General features: G+C 39.6%; 2 protein-coding genes across 6 annotated transcripts in view; one reads left to right on the top strand and one right to left on the bottom strand.

Moving 5' to 3' along the window:
• Positions 1-1,030: 1,030 nt before the first annotated feature.
• On the bottom strand, positions 1,031-8,863 carry si:ch211-198n5.11 (methylcrotonoyl-coenzyme A carboxylase 2). The gene is made up of 13 exons (XM_026927870.3): positions 8,705-8,863; positions 8,132-8,431; positions 7,441-7,637; positions 6,884-7,062; positions 6,716-6,796; positions 6,397-6,575; positions 5,372-5,564; positions 5,186-5,277; positions 4,818-4,974; positions 3,844-3,966; positions 3,586-3,710; positions 3,215-3,296; positions 1,031-2,433 (listed from the first exon to the last, which is right to left on the bottom strand). The coding sequence occupies exons 1-13, from the start codon at positions 8,767-8,769 to the stop codon at positions 2,347-2,349; spliced, it is 1,860 nt and encodes a 619-aa protein (XP_026783671.3). The 5' UTR covers positions 8,770-8,863; the 3' UTR covers positions 1,031-2,346.
• A 436-nt stretch (positions 8,864-9,299) lies between these two features.
• Positions 9,300-18,524, top strand: part of osbpl9 (oxysterol binding protein-like 9) — a 39,419-nt gene continuing 30,194 nt past the window's right edge. For 4 of the 5 annotated variants that reach the window (XM_026913230.3, XM_053236057.1, XM_053236055.1 and 1 more), the window contains exons 1-3: positions 9,301-9,450; positions 12,369-12,419; positions 13,929-14,007. In XM_026913230.3, coding sequence (XP_026769031.1) covers positions 9,340-9,450; positions 12,369-12,419; positions 13,929-14,007 — 241 coding nt within the window. In that variant the 5' untranslated portion in view covers positions 9,301-9,339. Of the gene's footprint in view, positions 9,451-12,368; positions 12,420-13,928; positions 14,008-18,524 lie in introns of all 5 variants that reach the window. The other variant, XM_026913238.3, reaches the window with a different exon arrangement.

Genomic DNA, 18,524 nt, shown 5'->3' with positions numbered 1-18,524 from the left:
CTGATCAGAAAAAGTACTCATAATAAATCAGGAACACAAATGGCTGGTGCATTTGTATAAGGGATAAAATTTAGATTTAAACTTTTTGGCAAGAATCCATGTACACGCGTCTATAATTTCACAACATTACAAATTAGTCTTGCCCAATTTGATTCAGGGGCATTTAATAAAACTTCAGCAGGAAGCCTACACTTACTGAGCAGTTAGAAACACTATACTAATTCTGGGTAGGGCCTCCCTCTGCTCTCAAAACAGACTCAATTCTTCATGGCATGGATTCCACAAGATGTTGGAACCATTCCTTTGACATTCTGGTCCATGTTGACATGACTGCATCACACAATTCCTGCAGATCTTTCGGGTGCACTTTCATGCTGCAAATCTCACATTCTACCACATCCCAAGGTTTTCTATTGGATTCAGCTCCAGTGACAGGGAAGGCCACTGAAGAGCACTGAACTCATTGTCATGTTCATGAAACCAGTTTGATACAACTTTTGTTTTGTGTTATGGTGCATTATCTTGTTGGAATTAGCCAGTAGTTAGCAACATGGTTAGCAACAATACTAGGCTGTGTCTAGGCTGTATCATTCAAGCAATGATTGATTGGTATGAACAGGCCCAAAGTGTGCCAAGAAAGCATTCCCCACACCATTACACCACCTGCACCAGCCTGGACTGTTGACACAAGGCAGGTTGGGTCATGCTTTTGGTGCCAAATTCTGACCCTACCAACTGTGTGCCTCAGAAGAAATCGAGATTCATCAGACCAGGCTACGTTATGGTGAGCGTGTGCCCACTGAAGCCTCAGTCAGGTATCTGCATGATTTTATGCACTGCACTGATGCCACATGACTGCCTGATTAGATAATTGCATGAATGAGTATGTGTACAGGTGTTCCTAATAAAGCGCTCAGTGAGTGTATATAAGCCTGGAAAAAAGGTCCACTAGCAAGCAAAAGGCAACACTTTCAAATTACAACCAACAATTTAAAAGAGACAACATTGGTTCAAGACAAGAGTATGTGTATTCAAGTAAGCTAACATTTTTCAGCTTTATTAAAAGGTAAAATTCAACAGACATCTACTGCATTTCTTCCACAGGAGAAATTTTAATATTATTCATGTACAGAAAAAGTAATACAGCAATTAGTAACTGCAACACACACTCTTAGAAAGAAAAGTTCAGTCTAGCACCATGTTTCTTCGTTTTATCGTGAGGGTTGAACATTAAAAGACTCTCTGCAGAACCATACTACTGAGAGTTTGGGTTTCCCTATCGGAGAGGGGTTCAAGTAAACCCATTTAGGAAGGCAATGATCCTTAACTTTCCAAAAAAAACCAAAAAAAACACAGGGAACCCTTTTGATTAGGAGCGTATGTACAACAGTTACTAAGAATGATAGTTTTATAGAGCCTGATTCTGAATAATTTTTAGCGTTTGTCATTTTCATTCAGTTTGTTTTGTAAAAGGCATACATGTCCAATACATTAAGTAAATAAACGGCTGTGCCTACACCTTAAAAAAGGTTACAGCTTTCCTCGGTTGGTGTCTCTGCAGGAACCATTAAAGATTCTACGTAGAACCCTAAAACAGTGTGTTTCCCTTTAGGAGCAGGTTCTACACTGGATGCTTTTAGGAAGCTAACCATCTAAAAAACTCTTAGAAAACACTTTTTTTTCTGGGATTGTAGAGCAGGATTTCTTAATTTATCTTGGGGACCCAATGCCCTGCACAATTTCAAGTTTTCCTTACTAACCATTTATATTTCCCCATACAGGGAACCTGTGCAGATTAGTGGGTCCTCAGGACTGGAGTTAAGGACCCTGGCCCTAGAAGGGCTTCTTTTTCAGACACAATAACAAGCCAGAACAGCATCCTCTACACACACACTCTCACCCTTGAACAGAGGAGGCGATTAAATTTGCCTGCAGGTGATTTGGTACTGACCAGCTTGTTATGAATATCTACAGATACTGTCAAGTGAAAAAATAGCTGCATATACAGTATATCCACACCACAAATAAACATCTCATATTCAATTGCACAGATGACGCCATAGTTTAGTTGGAAGACACTAAAAATTAAAATTTAAAATTAAAAAGAATTAAGCTTTTAAAAAATATTGTTAACAGATATGAACCATGGTAATGCCAGCAAAGAACTCTTTCCTATGCTGAGAGCACTTGATGTTCACAGTAGCATAAAATACATTTATATGTACAAATATATATATTTTTTTCTCCATGCAAAAACAGGGCTCCTGCCTTGCTGGTTTACAGGGGTATTCCTCATGATTGGAAGTAGCCCAAACATTTTTAGTAAGATGTTTTTTTCCATAGATGTTACATTCGAAGAGGGATAGATTTTGGTTTTCCTCGAGATAGCTGGTACTCCTGTTGCTTGATGATTTTTAAACATTTGCCCAACACCTAATAACAAAACAGAATTTCAGTCTAAAATAAAAAAGTAATTATATACACTGTATGTCTATAAGTTTGTTTACACCTGACCATCACACCCATATGTGGTTCTTCCCCAAACTGTTGCCAAAGTTGGAAGCACACAATTGTATAGAATGTCTTTGTATGCTGTAATATTACAATTTACTTTCACTGGAACTAAGGAGCCCAAACCTGTTCCAGCATGACAATGCCCTTGCGCAGAAAGCGAGCTCCATGAAGACATGGTTTGCCAAGTTTTGAGTGGATGAACTTGAGTGGCCTGCACAGAGCTCTGACCTCAACCCCACTGAACAACTTTGGGATGAACTGGAACACTGACTGAGCCCCAGGCTTTCTCGTCCAATATCAGTGCCTGACCTTAAGGTTTTATGCCTGAATGAGCAAATCCCCACAGCCACCCTCCAAAATCTAGTGGAAAGCCTTCCCAGTAGAGTGAAGGTTATTATAACAGCAAATGGGGACTAAACCTGGAATAGGATGTTCAAAAAGCACATATGCATGTGATGTTCAGATGTCTACAAACTTTTGGCTGTATAGCATATATGCCAGATAGCAAGCTATCCTGATCTGTTACCACCAGGGCTCCTATAAATAACACTGTAAGACTTGGATTTATTGGTTAAAAAACAATTCCTCACTTGCTATGCCCTGCATCATCTTATAAAAGTATGTTTGAAACATTAACAGAAGTTTTGTATTATGATTATCCATTTATGAGAAACATGGTATCGAATTTAGTGTGTTTTACCTTCCTTGTATCTTGTGGAAGAATCACGCCATCGTCCCATAGTCTGCCCGATGAGAAGAATGCTGAGCTCTCTTCTTTCAGCCTTCACATAGATATGAAAAACAATAATCCCTTAGTAATATTTTTATATTACTACTAGTTTATAGCAACATTACTATGCAACATTATATGCAACATACAATACAGCAATACTGTAAATCCTGAAAAAAACCCACCAAATTCCAAGTGTTTTTGTACCTCTGCAACATTTAGTAACCAATAATTCTCTAAGTACATCAGAGTTCATGATTGAAATAGTTTATTATAAGTAAATTATAAGTATATAATTAACATATACTTACATATATTAGAATATATATAATGTTTCTTACTGCTCATTAATGTGTTTGGCCTCCTCTTCATCCTGCACCAATCCACCGGCGTGGCCTGGGGCTAAAATCGACACTCTAGCATTGGGCCACAGAAACAGGAAGTTGGGGTCAAAAGCCCTTCCACACTGAAAAATGAAGATAAAGAAATAGATTTTAAAATAGGAAAGATTTTCTTTGTAGTTAAAGGGTTATATGCAGTGTTTTATGTGTGTGCTGTCACACACATAATATACTAAATCACCATTTTGTATTACTGACCATAGCATAGCTGTCACCACCATGGCAGCCTCCGATGACCACAGTGATCTTAGGAGTAGAAGCACAGGCCACAGCAGACATCATGGATCCCTGAGCTTTGAGTACCATAGTGTTGGACTCTGCCTGGGAGACAGAAACATAGAATCAGCTTAAGAAATGGATTCAGTAAATTAATAAAAGATACTATATGGCCAAATATATGTGAACACCTGACCATCACACCCACATGTGGGCCTTTGCCACAAAGTTGGAAGCACAGAATTGTCTAGGATGTCTTCGTATGCTGTAGCATTACACTTCCTTTCACTGGAACTAAGAGGCCCAAACCTGTTCCTGCATGACAATGCCCCTGTGCACAAGGCAAGGTTTATAAAGACATGGTCTGCCGATCTTGGTGTTGAAGAACTCGAGTGGCCTGCACAGAGCCCTGACCTCAACCTTTGATCACACTGATCACCTTTGGGATGAACTGGAACACTGACTGCATGCCAGGCCTCCTCACCCAAAATCAGTGCCTGACCTCACTAATGCTCTTGTAGCTGAATGGGTAAATCCCCACAGCCACTCTCCAAAATCTTTTTTGGCAATATAGTGTACATACATGTCCTGGCTGGCCTTTTCACACTATGCTACAAACACATGGCTAAAGCTGAATTAAATTTGTGTGCATGTTAAAATGTGACTTCATGTGTTTTCATGTGTATTATATACAAATCAGTACAGAATTCCTGCACATACTGATCATACATTGATAAAATGGTAGTGCTACAAAACGATTATTATAATACATTATAAACCTGTCTGCCAGAATTCAATTTGAGTTGTCTTTTTATAACTTTTCATTTGCTCCTCAGGGCATACATTAGCAAATTCATGAGAAAATTGCTCTAATGGCAGTTCATTGTGTCACAACTGTCTCATCACAAGAGCTTGATTCTGAATATAAATTTAATATATTGGCATTACGACTGTACCTTGTCTTGGGAGAGAGTGTGCAAAGGCTCTGGGGCCGTGTTCTGAAGGAAGATGAGAGGGATGTCTCTTTGCTCACACAGCTGAACAAAATGGCTTCCTTTCAGACAGGCTTCATATGTTAGCTTGCCGTTATTGGCAACCATGCCAACCAAATGTCTGATAAAACAGGAATAAATACACTGTGTTGGTAGTATTTTAATATTCACTGAAAAAAAATTCCTCTACCACATCAGGACTTCAATGATAGATTATTTTGGTTTATATAATTGACTGGTCTGTGCAAAAATAATCCCATAATTTCAATTAATTGTCAATTTTCAGTATACCAGATGCTTGTTTTACCCTTAGGAAACCCTTGGTTTCTTACCCTTCAATTTTGGCAAATCCAGTCACAAGAGTGGTACCATAGCGAGACTTAAACTCCTGAAACCGACTGCCATCAGTCAGCCGACTCACAATCTAAACACGTAAAGACAGAACGAGAAATGTTTTTGTGCCACAATTTTTTTCTGCAGTGTTGATGTGTGTATGTTTGCGTATGTGTAAACCTCACCAGTTTGACATCCATGCTGAAATTGTAGCTCTTTGGTGCGAGGCCCATAAGCTCCTCAGCATTATACAGGGGCTCCTCAATCTCAGCACTGTCCTCCTCTGGGAGCTTGAAGTTCAGAGTGGAGATGACGTTCCTTGTACACTCGTATGCCTCACTCTCCACAGCAGCAAAATGATCAACACAGCCACTCACCCTGGCACAAGAGTAAACTAACACATTAGAAACGGCAGCAGCTCATCATATCATACAAGCTTTAACTCTTGGTTTTAGTACATACATACAGCATGCATGGCAGTAATGCCACAAACACAGTATAAAATTATTGTTGTTGTGTATTGACAAAGAAAATATTGCAGTAATGTACTGAGGCAAATCCTATTATACTTATTAATAGCTATTGTTTCAATGTTTCAGGGCCATAATTATCAACGAATGTAGTTAATACTAATTGAATGACTGACACCACATAGTAAAATCATCCTGGCTATATGCCACACACTTGTCATTCAATTGGTATCACCTATTGTCTAAGTTGTTATAGATTATTAATATAGTTATTATAGTTATGAACTTAATTAATCTAAAGCTCAATAACTTACAAGTAGTAAATAAAAGACATAATAGTAAGTAAAAGTAGTAAAACAAGTAGTAATAACCTTAAAATATCTACAATTTTAATCAAACAAGAGCTGTTAGTATGACACATGTTACAAATATAAAACACAGTGTAACTGGGAACTGGTCAAATGAAAAAAAAAAGCTCTTATGGTTACATTAATTCAATATGATGCTTCATATTTTCTTTAATGTGCCAAATATTTGAATTCTTGAATTATATATTTAAAGTTTTAGAAAACTGTTTAGTGAACTGATGACACACAGTGTTCACTTCTATAAGAATTCTTGTTAATGAATAATTTTTAATACACTGCCATTAAACATGCTTAAGGTTAAACCTACACAGCTATTAAGGTGCGATACATTAAACTAACTGAACCCACAGCTCGATTAATTAATTCACTCACTCTGAGTGCACCCTGGCCCCTCCAAGATCCTCAGGAGTCACTTCTTCACCTGTAGCAGCTTTCACTAGTGGAGGGCCACCTAAAAATATGGTCCCTATCCTGTGCACAATGATCGCCTCCTCTGCCATAGTGGGGACATAGGCTCCACCAGCTGTGCATGACCCACACACCACTGCCACCTACAGGCACAAAAATAAAACATTGATCGGAGGCTCTGACTTCACTTCGCCTCTGACAAGCACCAAATTGTGAAAAGAGCTACATATTATGATGGTTATACACTGGGATATAAAAAAAGCTTTTATAAAAAAGATGATACCTGTGGAATCTTCATTGCTGACATTATAGCTTCATTGTAAAAAACACGGCCACCATGGTTCTTATCAGGAAATATATCTGACTGTTAACAGAATTTTTATAACCATTATTGCAACCATAGTGGCTTTATATTGATAGGAAAGCTTTGGAGTTTTACAGTGCATCTTACCTGAAGAGGTAAAAAAGCACCCCCACTGTCAACCAAGTAGACACAGGGGAGCCGATTCTGTACGGCCACTTCCTGGGCCCGAAGCTGTTTCTTTACTGTAATAGGGTATGCTGTGCCTCCTTTCACCGTGGCATCATTAGCGATGAACACACACCACAGCCCATTTATTTTACCAATACCTGTTATAAGCATAAAAATCATTGTATACTGAGAGAAAAGGGGGGAAGGAGTACAGTAAATAGATATGGATGATCAAATTACATGTTATTTCTAGGTTCCTCTTCTAAAATTATTATTAATACTGGGACCTACTTTTTTTATTCTAAAATGTAGGCGTACAATTAAATTGTTGTTCTTCTTATTTATTAATCTTTGTACATTTTCATGAAGAGTGATAATAATTGTGGAGGGCACTGTAGCTGCTAGTGTTGACCAGTTTCATGAAAGATGGAAATCGGTAGTGGCTTTCAGACTGAACAAACTAAAGGTCAGATTTATTTTAAAACATTGGTAAAAATATCGGAAAAAATCCTCAGCTTGGCGGTTCAGTAAAGTACCTGTGAGACAGCCAGCTGATGGGATGTCCCCATAGGGTAAACCCATTCCAGCAAAGGGAGACAGCTCTAGATAATCATCATCATCCAACAGCATTTGAAGCCTGTCTCTGACTAGAACCTTCTTGTTTCTCTGTGTATGTCGGGCAATGGCATTTTCCCCACCTCCCTTTAACACTTTCTCCTTAAGCTCTAGATACCTAAACAAAAAAAAAAATCCCGCTTGAATCAGGTGTTCAATATTAAATCATTCATTTAAAATCCCTGAACCCCTGAGATCACTGAGCCTTAACATGCATTTACTGAATAAGTCTCAAATAATTCTCAAATAATCTGGAATAAATCAGGTATTTTTTTTTTCTATGACACATTTAGTTAGATATCTCTTACCACACTAATGACTATGTAGCAGAGGCATAATTGGGGTGGATTATTATTTAAGTTTGGTTGACGGTAAATCATGCTTTTGCTACCACCCAAAATGGATAAGTGTGTTACACTTATAATTGTATACACTTATAATTGTATACACTTATAATTATTATTTAGCACATTTCCTCATCTCCCCTGAAATTCATGGTTACACCACTGCTACATAGTGACATTGACTAAACACTCTGTAGACTGTGCAGCAGGAAAGGGGTGGTAGAAATGTAAATAATCAAGCTGTTTGGTGCAAATAACTCCATCATACCTTTGCTGACATGCCTGGCTGTTCTGTAAATTTGCTTCAAATACATGTCTGTGAATAAGCTGGCATGCTCCATCTACTACCGGAAAGGCACTTGGCAAGCTTCTTCTGCGTACACTCGAGCTTATGCACCGGTGTAACACTGCCTGATGTGTGCAGGGGGGCTGCAGACTGTGTCTCAGGTATTTCAGTGAACTGATATGAGTGCACTGACATAGACAGCAATTCTTTTCTGTGGTCCTTGACAGTCTTTGGGTGCATAATTGGTTTGTGAAGCATGTCCTTCCATTTACTCGAAATAAGCTGGCAAAATAAAAATACATAAAGTTATTATAGTACAGCAATTTTTGCTAGATTTTCTGATTTTCTTCTGAGCTGTCATCTGGATTCACTGAAGGTTACAGCTATCGGTAATCAAATAACCCTTTGAGCTGAACTGCGATTTGTTTTATGCAAGTGTGTCAAAGGTCATTCGGGTTTTGCAAAAAAAATAAATAAATAAAACTCAGACCTGTTTGATTAAGTGGCCTATACACACACAACACATAATTTATCCATTCTGCATAACTGTCTTACCCTGACATACAACGGTACATGGCTGCAAGAGTCCAAAGTTGTTTTATTTTTGCGCCGTGATACATTCAAACGTGTCTGGAGGGAAACAAAACACCACACGGAACGTTCCGGACCACGGTACGTTAAACGGAACTTTCAGGACATGACCAACAGAGGGCAGTGTATCCTTGTAAAGTGAATGACAACTCTACTGCCATAAGAGTGACATCTGGGTGTCACTCCTACTCAGCTGACAGTTATTGGTTCCCGTGTTTGTTTTTGGTTTCCGAAACGTTCACAGAACAGACGTTTTTTGTTCCCATTTGATTTTCCAGGAAAGTTTTCTTTAATTTAATATAACGTTCGAGTTTCTTTGCGCATTATGGCCCAGAGAACGTTCCCCTAACGTTTCCATAACTTTTAGATAACTTTGCGGTAACCTGCAATGGATCGAAGAATGTTCCCTTAACGTTAGAGAAACGTCCTGTGTTTGCTCGTTAACAGTCCGGATTTAATTATTCTATAACCACAGTGAGTGTATACAGTTAATTTATGTACAGTTATGGTGTGAACGCATGACACACCTTTTAGAGCGTGACGTAACACCTCTCGATTTTGCTCCACCCCCTCAACCTCTGGTTGGTTTAAGTGCAAAGATGGCGTCCATCATGGAAGGGCCGCTGAGCAAATGGACTAATCTTATGAAGGGTTGGCAGTATCGTTGGTTTGTTTTGGACTATAACGCGGGACTGCTGTCATACTACACTGTAAGTATAATCCCAGCAAACGCATGACATTAGTCAGGACGGTAATTTAGTCTGAGGGAGGGGTACAAATCGAGATGGGAGAAAGAGCACTTGAGTTGGGAATCTCAGCTGGGTGGGGCGGGGTTTTTTGAGTGACAAAGACAAGGAGCCAATCGCGGGTTTACTACGGGGCACGATAGCCAATAAGCAGCCAGAACGAGCGATGTTGTGCCCTAGAATTTCAGCGAGGCTACGACGCATTTAATATGTTATGGCTAGATAGTGTTAGTTGGAAGAATGTGAGGGTGGTGGTCTCAGCGTCATGTGACACTTTTTGTCTGGTCTGGACGCGTTACAAATGGCAAAAAATTACATTCCCAGCCTTCAAACATGTCACATTTACAATTAAATGTAGATTTTAGTACAATACAGTATCTAACGTTAAGATAATACCTTAACGTTAAGTTGGTGGCTAATAGAGCTAGCTAGCTATAAAAGTGATGAAGAAGTCTCGCTAGCTGGCTACAGGTTCTGTGCTGTCTTTTGTCTGATATCTGTTATCATATATGTTAGCACTGCTAGTTGAGATAAGAAACGACATAGCTGAAACTCTTTCAAATGCTTGCAGAGAGTTCTGTCACTTGTTTTCAGAACAGATGTTTAAAATGTTCTTTTTTTGCACGTTGTGAATAATTTACTGGGAGACTGAACAACATGTTTAATGTTTGTGAGCAAGCAGTGCTGGATATCTGATTCACCTTTAATGGGAAAGTCATTCAGGGTTAGATGGATAAAATGTATAATAGTTGATGAAAAGAGCAAATATGAGTAAACAGAATCCAAATAAAGGCTTCTGTAAGGTTTAAAGGGGTACATAAGTGCACTTTCTATGTATACAGTTAATATCTATCTGTTGCTGTGCCCAATTTTCAGCCCCCAGTATAACAGAAGGAGGCCATTTTAGGTATCTGTCCAGGTATTATTTTGGTGGTTGACCTTTTTCAGCAGTGATATCAGCATGATAGTGGCTGTTAGGTTTTTTTCAACACTATTCTTTCTGGCTAGTTTAGTAGAATCGTCTACTTTGTTAATCCATCTTGTAAGTGTACAGTTAAAGGCTCCAGCTCATTGCTCCATGCACTGTACGTGGTAATCATCCTTTAGCCCTTCCTGTCAGTTTCTAACCAGGTTGAACCAGGGTGACACTGAGGTGACAACACACTGCAGTTCCTGATACGTCTGTACCAGCATGACACCTCGTAAGATTGCTCTATTGTGTCCATGCTAGTGCTGAGCTGAGGATGGTCCACCACCTAAACAGTGCCTTCAGTAGCTCAGTTAGTAGAGCAGAGCAATGTAGGTGCTAAAATGGCCATCCAAATCTGGCACAAAGGACACTTAACTCTTGGACAGTGGTGACTCAGTGGTTTAGACTCTGGGTTACTGCTCACAGGGTCGGGGGTTCAAGCACCTCACCGTCATGCTGCCACTGTTGAGCCCTCGAAGAAGGGTGTATCATGGCTGACCCTGCACTCTGACCCCAACTTACTGATAAGTTGGGATATGTGAAGAGAAGAATTTCCCTGTACTGTAATGTAACAAGTAAAGGTCTTCTTCTGGTCAGAAAGGTGGTCCATTTCTAGTAATGAATCAGGTAGTGTGGGTAGATGAACCAGTTAAATAAATGTCAGATATTCAGTGTGTCAGGATGTACCAATAAATCTCATGGAAAGAGAGAAAGAAAAACAGCATAACTGAGGGTAAGGTGTTGCGTCACCACGTGCCTTCAGTGCACTTTGCCGTCTGTCAGTCTCTGACAATGTACTGGGTTTGAACACCATTCAACCTCCGTTGGCGTTTTGATGATGATGGTGGAGAGCACCGTCTAACACTTTGCTCAAAAATCTCCCATAAGATCTCAAATGGGTTGAGCTGTGGTGACAGCGAATATGCTTTACGTCATTATCCCACTCATCAAACCATTCAGTGAGCTCTCAGGCCCTGTGGATGGGGACTTTGTCATCCTGAAAGAGACCATTCCCATAAGGATAGAATTGTTTTGTCATAGGACAAAGGGGATTAGTCAGAATGTATTCATTTGCGGTAACCTTCCCTGTAACTGTATCCAAATCCTGCCAATAAAACAGCATAACAGAACCACCAGTTTTGTCACCCATGTGTAGGTGCACCTGAGCTCCAACTGAGCATACCAAAACTTTGTCATACGTTGTACAATCCTTGTTAAGTCAGTTGTAGGGAAGGAGTAGCATGTTGCAAATTCAGATGTCTCTTCAAGCGAAAAAGACATTTTTCATTTGCTCGATTAAATTGCAAAGCAAATCTGTGTCAGACCCAGAGATTCTTGTGAACAATGTGGTGACTGGAATTTGAGGCTAATCTTATTCCAGTGGTTTGCTCAAGAATATACAGTATGAGCTTATAGGTCAGCAATTACTTTTCAGCTTTTTCCTTTTCAGCTCACGGGTTGGCATTCGATTATTTGGCATGGATGGCACTCACAAAATATTAGGATGGATCACTAAATCCCTGGCAGTTTGCAGCCATAGTCCTTTCCACGTCATCTGTGCTGTCTGTTTGAAAATTATTAGGACAGCGTAATACCCATGTGCAAAGGAGTGCAGGACAGATGAAACTAGACATGCATCCATCACTTAATAAGAATTTAATGGATAGATCCATATTTTCAAGTATATATAAGTTGTTGACATGCTGCTCATAATTTGGGAAATAATTTAGTCTCTCTAAAGTTGCCTCACAGAGATCAATATGGCTTTAACAGTGAAGTTAAAAGGCTTTCAACTTTTGCACATTTGTGTATCTAAATAAAGTATTTGTAAGTCACAGTGTAACTTTTGCTCATGACTGACATGAAAAATAAATGCACTAATGTTCTTTTGTCCCTGGTTTTTATTACATAGTCAAAAGACAAGATGATGCGTGGCTCCAGAAGAGGGTGTGTCAGGCTCAGGGTAAGCAATCTGCTTTCACTCATGCTTTGGGCTAAATATGGCTTTTAGAAAAATCAATATTTTTGGTTTGAACATGCATGTTCTTGCACTTTCATGAATTAATTGTATGGCTAATAAAGACAGGACACTCTTTGCAGAGTTTTTTTTATTATTTTAATTTATTTATTTATTTATTTATTTTAAATCTGCTCACCCAGACATGAGCTTTTTCTGTAGTTAATGATAAGTCTGAAAGATTAAAAATGCAAGTTTATTGAGAAGTGAACAAATATTTTCTAGGCCTGTATTGGTGTAAGGAATCTTGACCACTAGGTGGCATACTTAGGGCTCAGTAATATAAAACATTTACAACCAACAAATGAGAGATTTTATTTTATTTGTAGAGTATATCTAACTTCACATTAGGTGTCAAACATTGTTAGTTGACTGTATGCAGGTGGAACATGGAATACATGTGATAATTGATTGCGATGATTGACACGTGATAATTCTTTTTAAAATTAATTTATAAAAAGTTGTTTTGGGAAGGATTTTTGGGGTTCCATCCCGTTAAAAATTGTTTTAACAATTGAATAAGTTTAAAATGTCAGCCTACACTGTTTGTCCTAAGAGACTGAGCACAGCAGTTTCAGGTGTGAGCGTTCAGGTCTGGCCCTGTGGCCTCTCCTGATGCAAAACAACACAGACGAGTGCATTTCCAAATGAAGTGGATTTTCAAATTAAGACCGCAGAGAGGAGAGGCTTAGATCAGCGAGACGAGGGATAATATCGAGGAGCTTCTGCTTGTGTCATGTATTTTGGCTCTGTATTCTTTTTAAAGATATGTGGCTTAAGTCTGTGGTGCTTTCCTTTACAACATGTTCACTGTTCCTTCCTCTTTCAAACTTGCAGAAATGTTGCTTTATGTTTCTAAATACCTTGCAAACTAGGTTTACATGCTGTGTGTGTGTGTGTGTGTGTGTGTATATGCTGTCTAAATGGTTTCTTTTAAACAAACTTCCTCTTAGGAGAGATAACAGTGTCACAATCTTTCCTGTTTTTTCAGGCATGTTCCTACATATCTTTGCCAGCTCATGTTTTTGCTAGTTCACATTTTTTTATTCAGTTCCTCAGTAAACACTTGGCACACTGTTATTTTCTTTGAGCAAGTCAACGCCTCGTTTGGACCCTTGGATAATTATCTGATTTCTGTTTGATATGATCTTCGCTGTGTTAATGAAAGAGTTGCAAGTGTGCAGTTCTGCAGTTCCCAGCCTCCCCAGCCACTTTTCAGCCTTTCCTTTCCATCCCTCATGTTCTTCCCCCTCCTTGTTCCTTGTCCCTATATCCCATGCTCCACCCATTCTCCCCCTCCTCTGTGTGTGTGTGCGTGTGTGTGTATGTGCGTGTGAGAGTGTGTGTGTGTGTGTGTGTGTGTGTGTGGGTCTGTGAGGGAGCAGAGCAGAAAAAGCGAGAGAGAATGACGTGGCCCTCTGTCTGACAGTCTCTCGCTCCGTTTTGCTTGCTCAGGGAGCGGTGATTGGAATCGATGACGAAGACGATAGCACTTTCACCATCACTGTAGACCAAAAGACTTTCCATTTTCAAGGTAAGCCCTCCTCTCAGCACATCTTTCTTTCCTTCTCTTCCGCCCTTTAAAGCTTTTTCCATGCTGCTGGCTTCTGCTGTTTTTGTTGAAGCAATCACATGCTCTCGAACATTGTCTCCAGTGCACCCGTTCCTTTTCACTCGTATGTGTGTTTAGAGCAGATTCTGCCAGCAGAACATCTGCAGCCTTTACTCTCACGATGTCACGCTCTCTCGTACACACATTTGCATTGCTCTCGCACACATCCGACACATTGCGGCTGGTGCGATTAGTCAGCGTATTCCAGTGTTTTGGAAGTGCAGCTCTCCTGCAGCACTGGAGGAAGAATAGCACAGACGATACTTTCCTCTTCTGTACTGCACCGTGGATTTCATATTTGTAATGGCAGTGTCGCAACACCACCCACTGCAAATTCTACAGCTGCGTGGTCCTTGCTCTTGCACAGCTGAGTAGTCTTTAGGCTTTGGTCTAGCAGATGAAGACGCGCACTTCTCGCCACTAGGCGCTCACATGCTCTACCTCTCTCATCTTTCTCAGACCTCCTCCTCTTTCCTTTCACCCCTCCCTTCATCCGGTGGCACTGGGCCGGGCAAGCTGGCAAGAAAAGGGCGCTGAGATCCAGGTCTTTAGCTTTTAGCCTCCACCCCCTCTCTTTTCATCCATTTTCACTCCACACCCTTCCCCCGGGGGCCCTCTCGCCCTCCCCATGCCCTCATCCATTGCCATGTTTCGACACTGTCTGCTGTGGCTGTACAGTAGGAAGGGTAAGGTGATGCACGTCTGCATGTTTGGCTGGAGCTAGTAGGAATAATGCTTTTGCAGTCATAGTTTTGCGCTCACTGTTTGCACTACTGAGCAATAGCTGAGTCATTCATTTATCATCGTTAATGGGACCAAACCTCTGTATGTGCCTATTGCTTATGCTTGAGTTCAGAAATGTGACTGATGTAATGTGTTTCGTTCTTTAGAACGCTGCTGTTCTTATTGGTTGTTAGGAGAGCAGCAAGTAGATGTTTGGAGGTTGTTTTTATTGCATAAACATGCCACATGGATTATCCCAGCATCAGAATACAAGTTACCTGCCTGTTTGGCCACTGTATAGAAAGGCATTTTACAATCTCATACATGGCTGTGACTTTCTGCTTTTATGACATATCTGCTAATAGTTTCTGTAAGTTATTTAAGTTGTTTTATACCTTTCCTGTTTGTGCATGCATCGCTTATTTTACACAAATCTAAGGTCCTCCCTGTGAATAGGACCATTACAGTCAATGACGATGCACATACAAAAGTAATCCTGAAAGTGTGTAGCATCATCCGAGCCCCTCTCTCTGCATCTTTGAATTCCCCCGGGTTTGCAGCTGAGGTTTGGCTCCCAGAGAGCAGTCGAAGGGACTTGTTCTCTCAATTTCTCTATCCCTCCAGTTGTAAGCATGCCCCCTCAGAGACCCTTCGCTAATCCATCTTCTCTTAAAAAGGTACTATTTGTTGCGTGTTTCTTATCCTCAGAACTGCTGTCTCATCAATGTATAACAGTTTGGAAATGGAGAGAGTGTGTGTTTGGGATATGTGTGTGTAAGACTAAATGTAGGATAGTCAAGCTCAGCAGAGACACGTGTCTCTAATAGGGATTTATAAGTGCTGAACAGCATTGAGCAGGTGTGAAACGGGTGTGATGGCAGGATGCAAAGCTACCTGTAATTAGATGAAGCAGCCATCCAGCACTAATAAGATGAGCTGAGGAAGAATGAAGAGATGTACAAAGTGGATGCAATGTACAGGACTTTGGTATTGACCAAAATATATATGGAGCCTCTTGTTTTATAATAACTGTAAGAATATTGAAAAAAGCTATATGATTATTTCTCTCGGTGGTGGAAATTTTTTTTCCCCCCAGCAGTTGCCACAGAGGCATCTCCAAAGAACTATATTTGCTATTTACAGGACCATCTATAATTCATTAGGCTCTTACAGGGCCTGATATTGGCCTGCCTGAAAGCTCCTTTATTTCAGCAGTCTGTGCTGAGCAGTAAGGACTGCCCCATGTTATCGAGAAGCTACTTGATTCATGGAAAACAGCGTGTGAGCTCAATGGGCTTGCTGCAAAGATCCTTTAATGATGCCCTTGTTATTGAGGACATAGTTAACAAGAGGGACTCTCATTCTCATCAAGAAGTTGCGAAATAGAGAATGAGAGGGAGGGATGGATGGATGGATGGACGGACGGATGGACGGACAAAGACACATGGTTATGGTGTAGAGGATGGAGTGTAGGTCTTCTGGGTTATTTATCAGTGACCTTTATTGCACAAGACCAGGGCTGTTGGAAGACAAAGATGGGATTGTAGCATATCCAATCCTGAAAACCTGTCAGTGCTTTTATCCTAGACAATACGGTTAAAATCCTGTACTGAAGTTACTACATACGAAAAAAGAACCACTGCATTTAGGACACCCTTCAGTGTCACAATACTATTCGTAACATTTACTCAGTCACATTCTTCCTTCGTAGCATAAATTAAAACACGTAGAGAAAAAGGGTTTCTCAAAGGTTCTACGCTTGCTAAAATGTTTCTTCCTGGAACTTTCTTTGAAAGAGAAACTTTTGTTGTAGTGATTGACACATGCTGCATTCAACTTAATTCGGAATTGGGAAGTCTGAACTCAGAATTACATAATTTTCAAGCTCTTGCATTTGAGTTACAAAAAAACATGAGTTTAAGTCGTGAAGTGGTGTTTTATTTACCATTGAGCAGCCGTGTTGACATGACGTCATATGAGACTCTGAGTAGGAGGGGGGTGTTTTCTTTAAACTGAATCGTCTTTCTAATAACAACCACCACATACCAGCCTGTGTTGTGCCACCTAAACTGATAATGTCTTCATTCTAAGAACATAAATATGAAACGTGGCAGTGAAGAAAATGATAGAAACAAGACAGAAAGTCTGTCCACCATTTTTTCCCCCCAGATGTTCATGAAACTATGTCCACTTTTTTTTTTTCTTAAGATGTTCATGAAGCTATTGTTCACAACATATAATTATCTTTAATCTTGTGGAGAATGCCTGCAATGATACCTTCAAATTTGGTCAAAATAAATGAATATTTATATTTTTTTGCCTTCAGTTATCATTGTATTAGCAGATGTATAGGACGGTGTATAAAATACAGAATGCGTTTGGCTCTCTTTCTCCTCCCTTTCCCTCAGTCCTTATCATTAGTTGGGTACATTGTGCTCCATGCCCTTATTCATCACCCACCTATGCTATTACACTCTTTCTCTATCTCTGTCTCTTTCTGTCTCTGTCCATTAGATGTGCTCTGTTGTGCTTATAAGAAAAAGGAGAGGTCCAATTTTACCTGGAATATGGTTTATGAAACCTATCTTTCCTGCTGTTTCCTCAGAACATTGTGTAGCCTTTATAATGTTGAGTCTTTGTCTAGAATTTTCCTCCAGAAATCTGTATTGAGCTACCATGGCCTCAAGTCAATGCTCCTGCTCAGATTTCATTTGCATTCATTCAGTGAAGCCATGCTGTTATTGATTTATCACAAATATAGGGAATATAGCATGTTCTTTTTTGCTGACAGGCTTGTAGAATAATCCAAGTTTCATAAACAGTGTAGTAGAGAAGCCGATCATACGATCTATAAGCCATTAGTGCCTGCTAGTACAGGGATGGGCCGTATTTTGTTTTGGACTGTAAATACCACAGGGATCTAGGAGATATTGGTTTTTGATAGGTTACTTAGGGAAGCTTAAATGAAGTGAAATGTTGCACTGAGTAGCATAGAACATTTTTAAATGACTGATTAGTCTTTGTTTGTGATGTTAAATTCTCCCTTAGTTAATGTGACTCATAATGTGATGCTGCATTCTGTTGCATCGCTGTTTTTGTACTGATCATACCTGGAAGTAATGTTTTGAAAGATGCACAGGAAGAAGCTGAGAGGCCTTTTCCTTGTAATGTAGAAATGGATCTGAAAATTTTCCCTGTGGAGCTGAATGCGTGTATGTGAGTGTTTGTGCGAGGGGGCTGTATTTGGCATGCACCATGGATCTGGTTAATGCCTTTAAAAGCTTTGAGCTGTTTTTGCTGAGCTAAGTGTCAGCTATATTTCACATCTTGTTTACTAGTTTTTCTGCCTTGAGAAAATAAGATTGCGAACATGGAGGAAGAACAAAATTGAAAATTACAAAATTGTACTATTTCAGTAGCTGTTTTTGTGTATACCTGATGTCTGGATTTATATCATTAAGTTTAGTTTATTATGTATAGCTGATGAGTTTAAATAAATAAACTCACACACACAAATATTAGATAACTATCTAAATGAAATAAACAATAAATAAAGTAAATTAATTTATAGAATGTACAGTTTAAGCAGAAACAATGTAATAGAGAAAAATAAGGTTGAAAAGCTGAAGATTGAAAACTTAAATAGATCCTAATATAATCCTTAAATAGACGCAAACTGTGTATAGTGCAAGATAAGTGAGATCATAATCCAAGCA

This window comes from Pangasianodon hypophthalmus, chromosome 8, assembly GCF_027358585.1.
Source record: "Pangasianodon hypophthalmus isolate fPanHyp1 chromosome 8, fPanHyp1.pri, whole genome shotgun sequence".
Classification (NCBI taxonomy): domain Eukaryota; kingdom Metazoa; phylum Chordata; class Actinopteri; order Siluriformes; family Pangasiidae; genus Pangasianodon; species Pangasianodon hypophthalmus.
This window is presented reverse-complemented; position numbering and strand designations above follow the sequence as displayed.

Coding starts and splice junctions, on each gene's coding strand:
- si:ch211-198n5.11 (XM_026927870.3), bottom strand. CDS start 8,769: ATGTATCACGGCGCAAAAATAAAACAACTTTGGACTCTTGCAGCCATG. Junction 8,432..8,704: donor ATGTACCGTTGTATGTCAGG/GTAAGACAGTTA, acceptor TTATTTTGCCAG/CTTATTTCGAGTAAATGGAA. Junction 5,565..6,396: donor GGGGCCAGGGTGCACTCAGA/GTGAGTGAATTA, acceptor CTCTTGTGCCAG/GGTGAGTGGCTGTGTTGATC.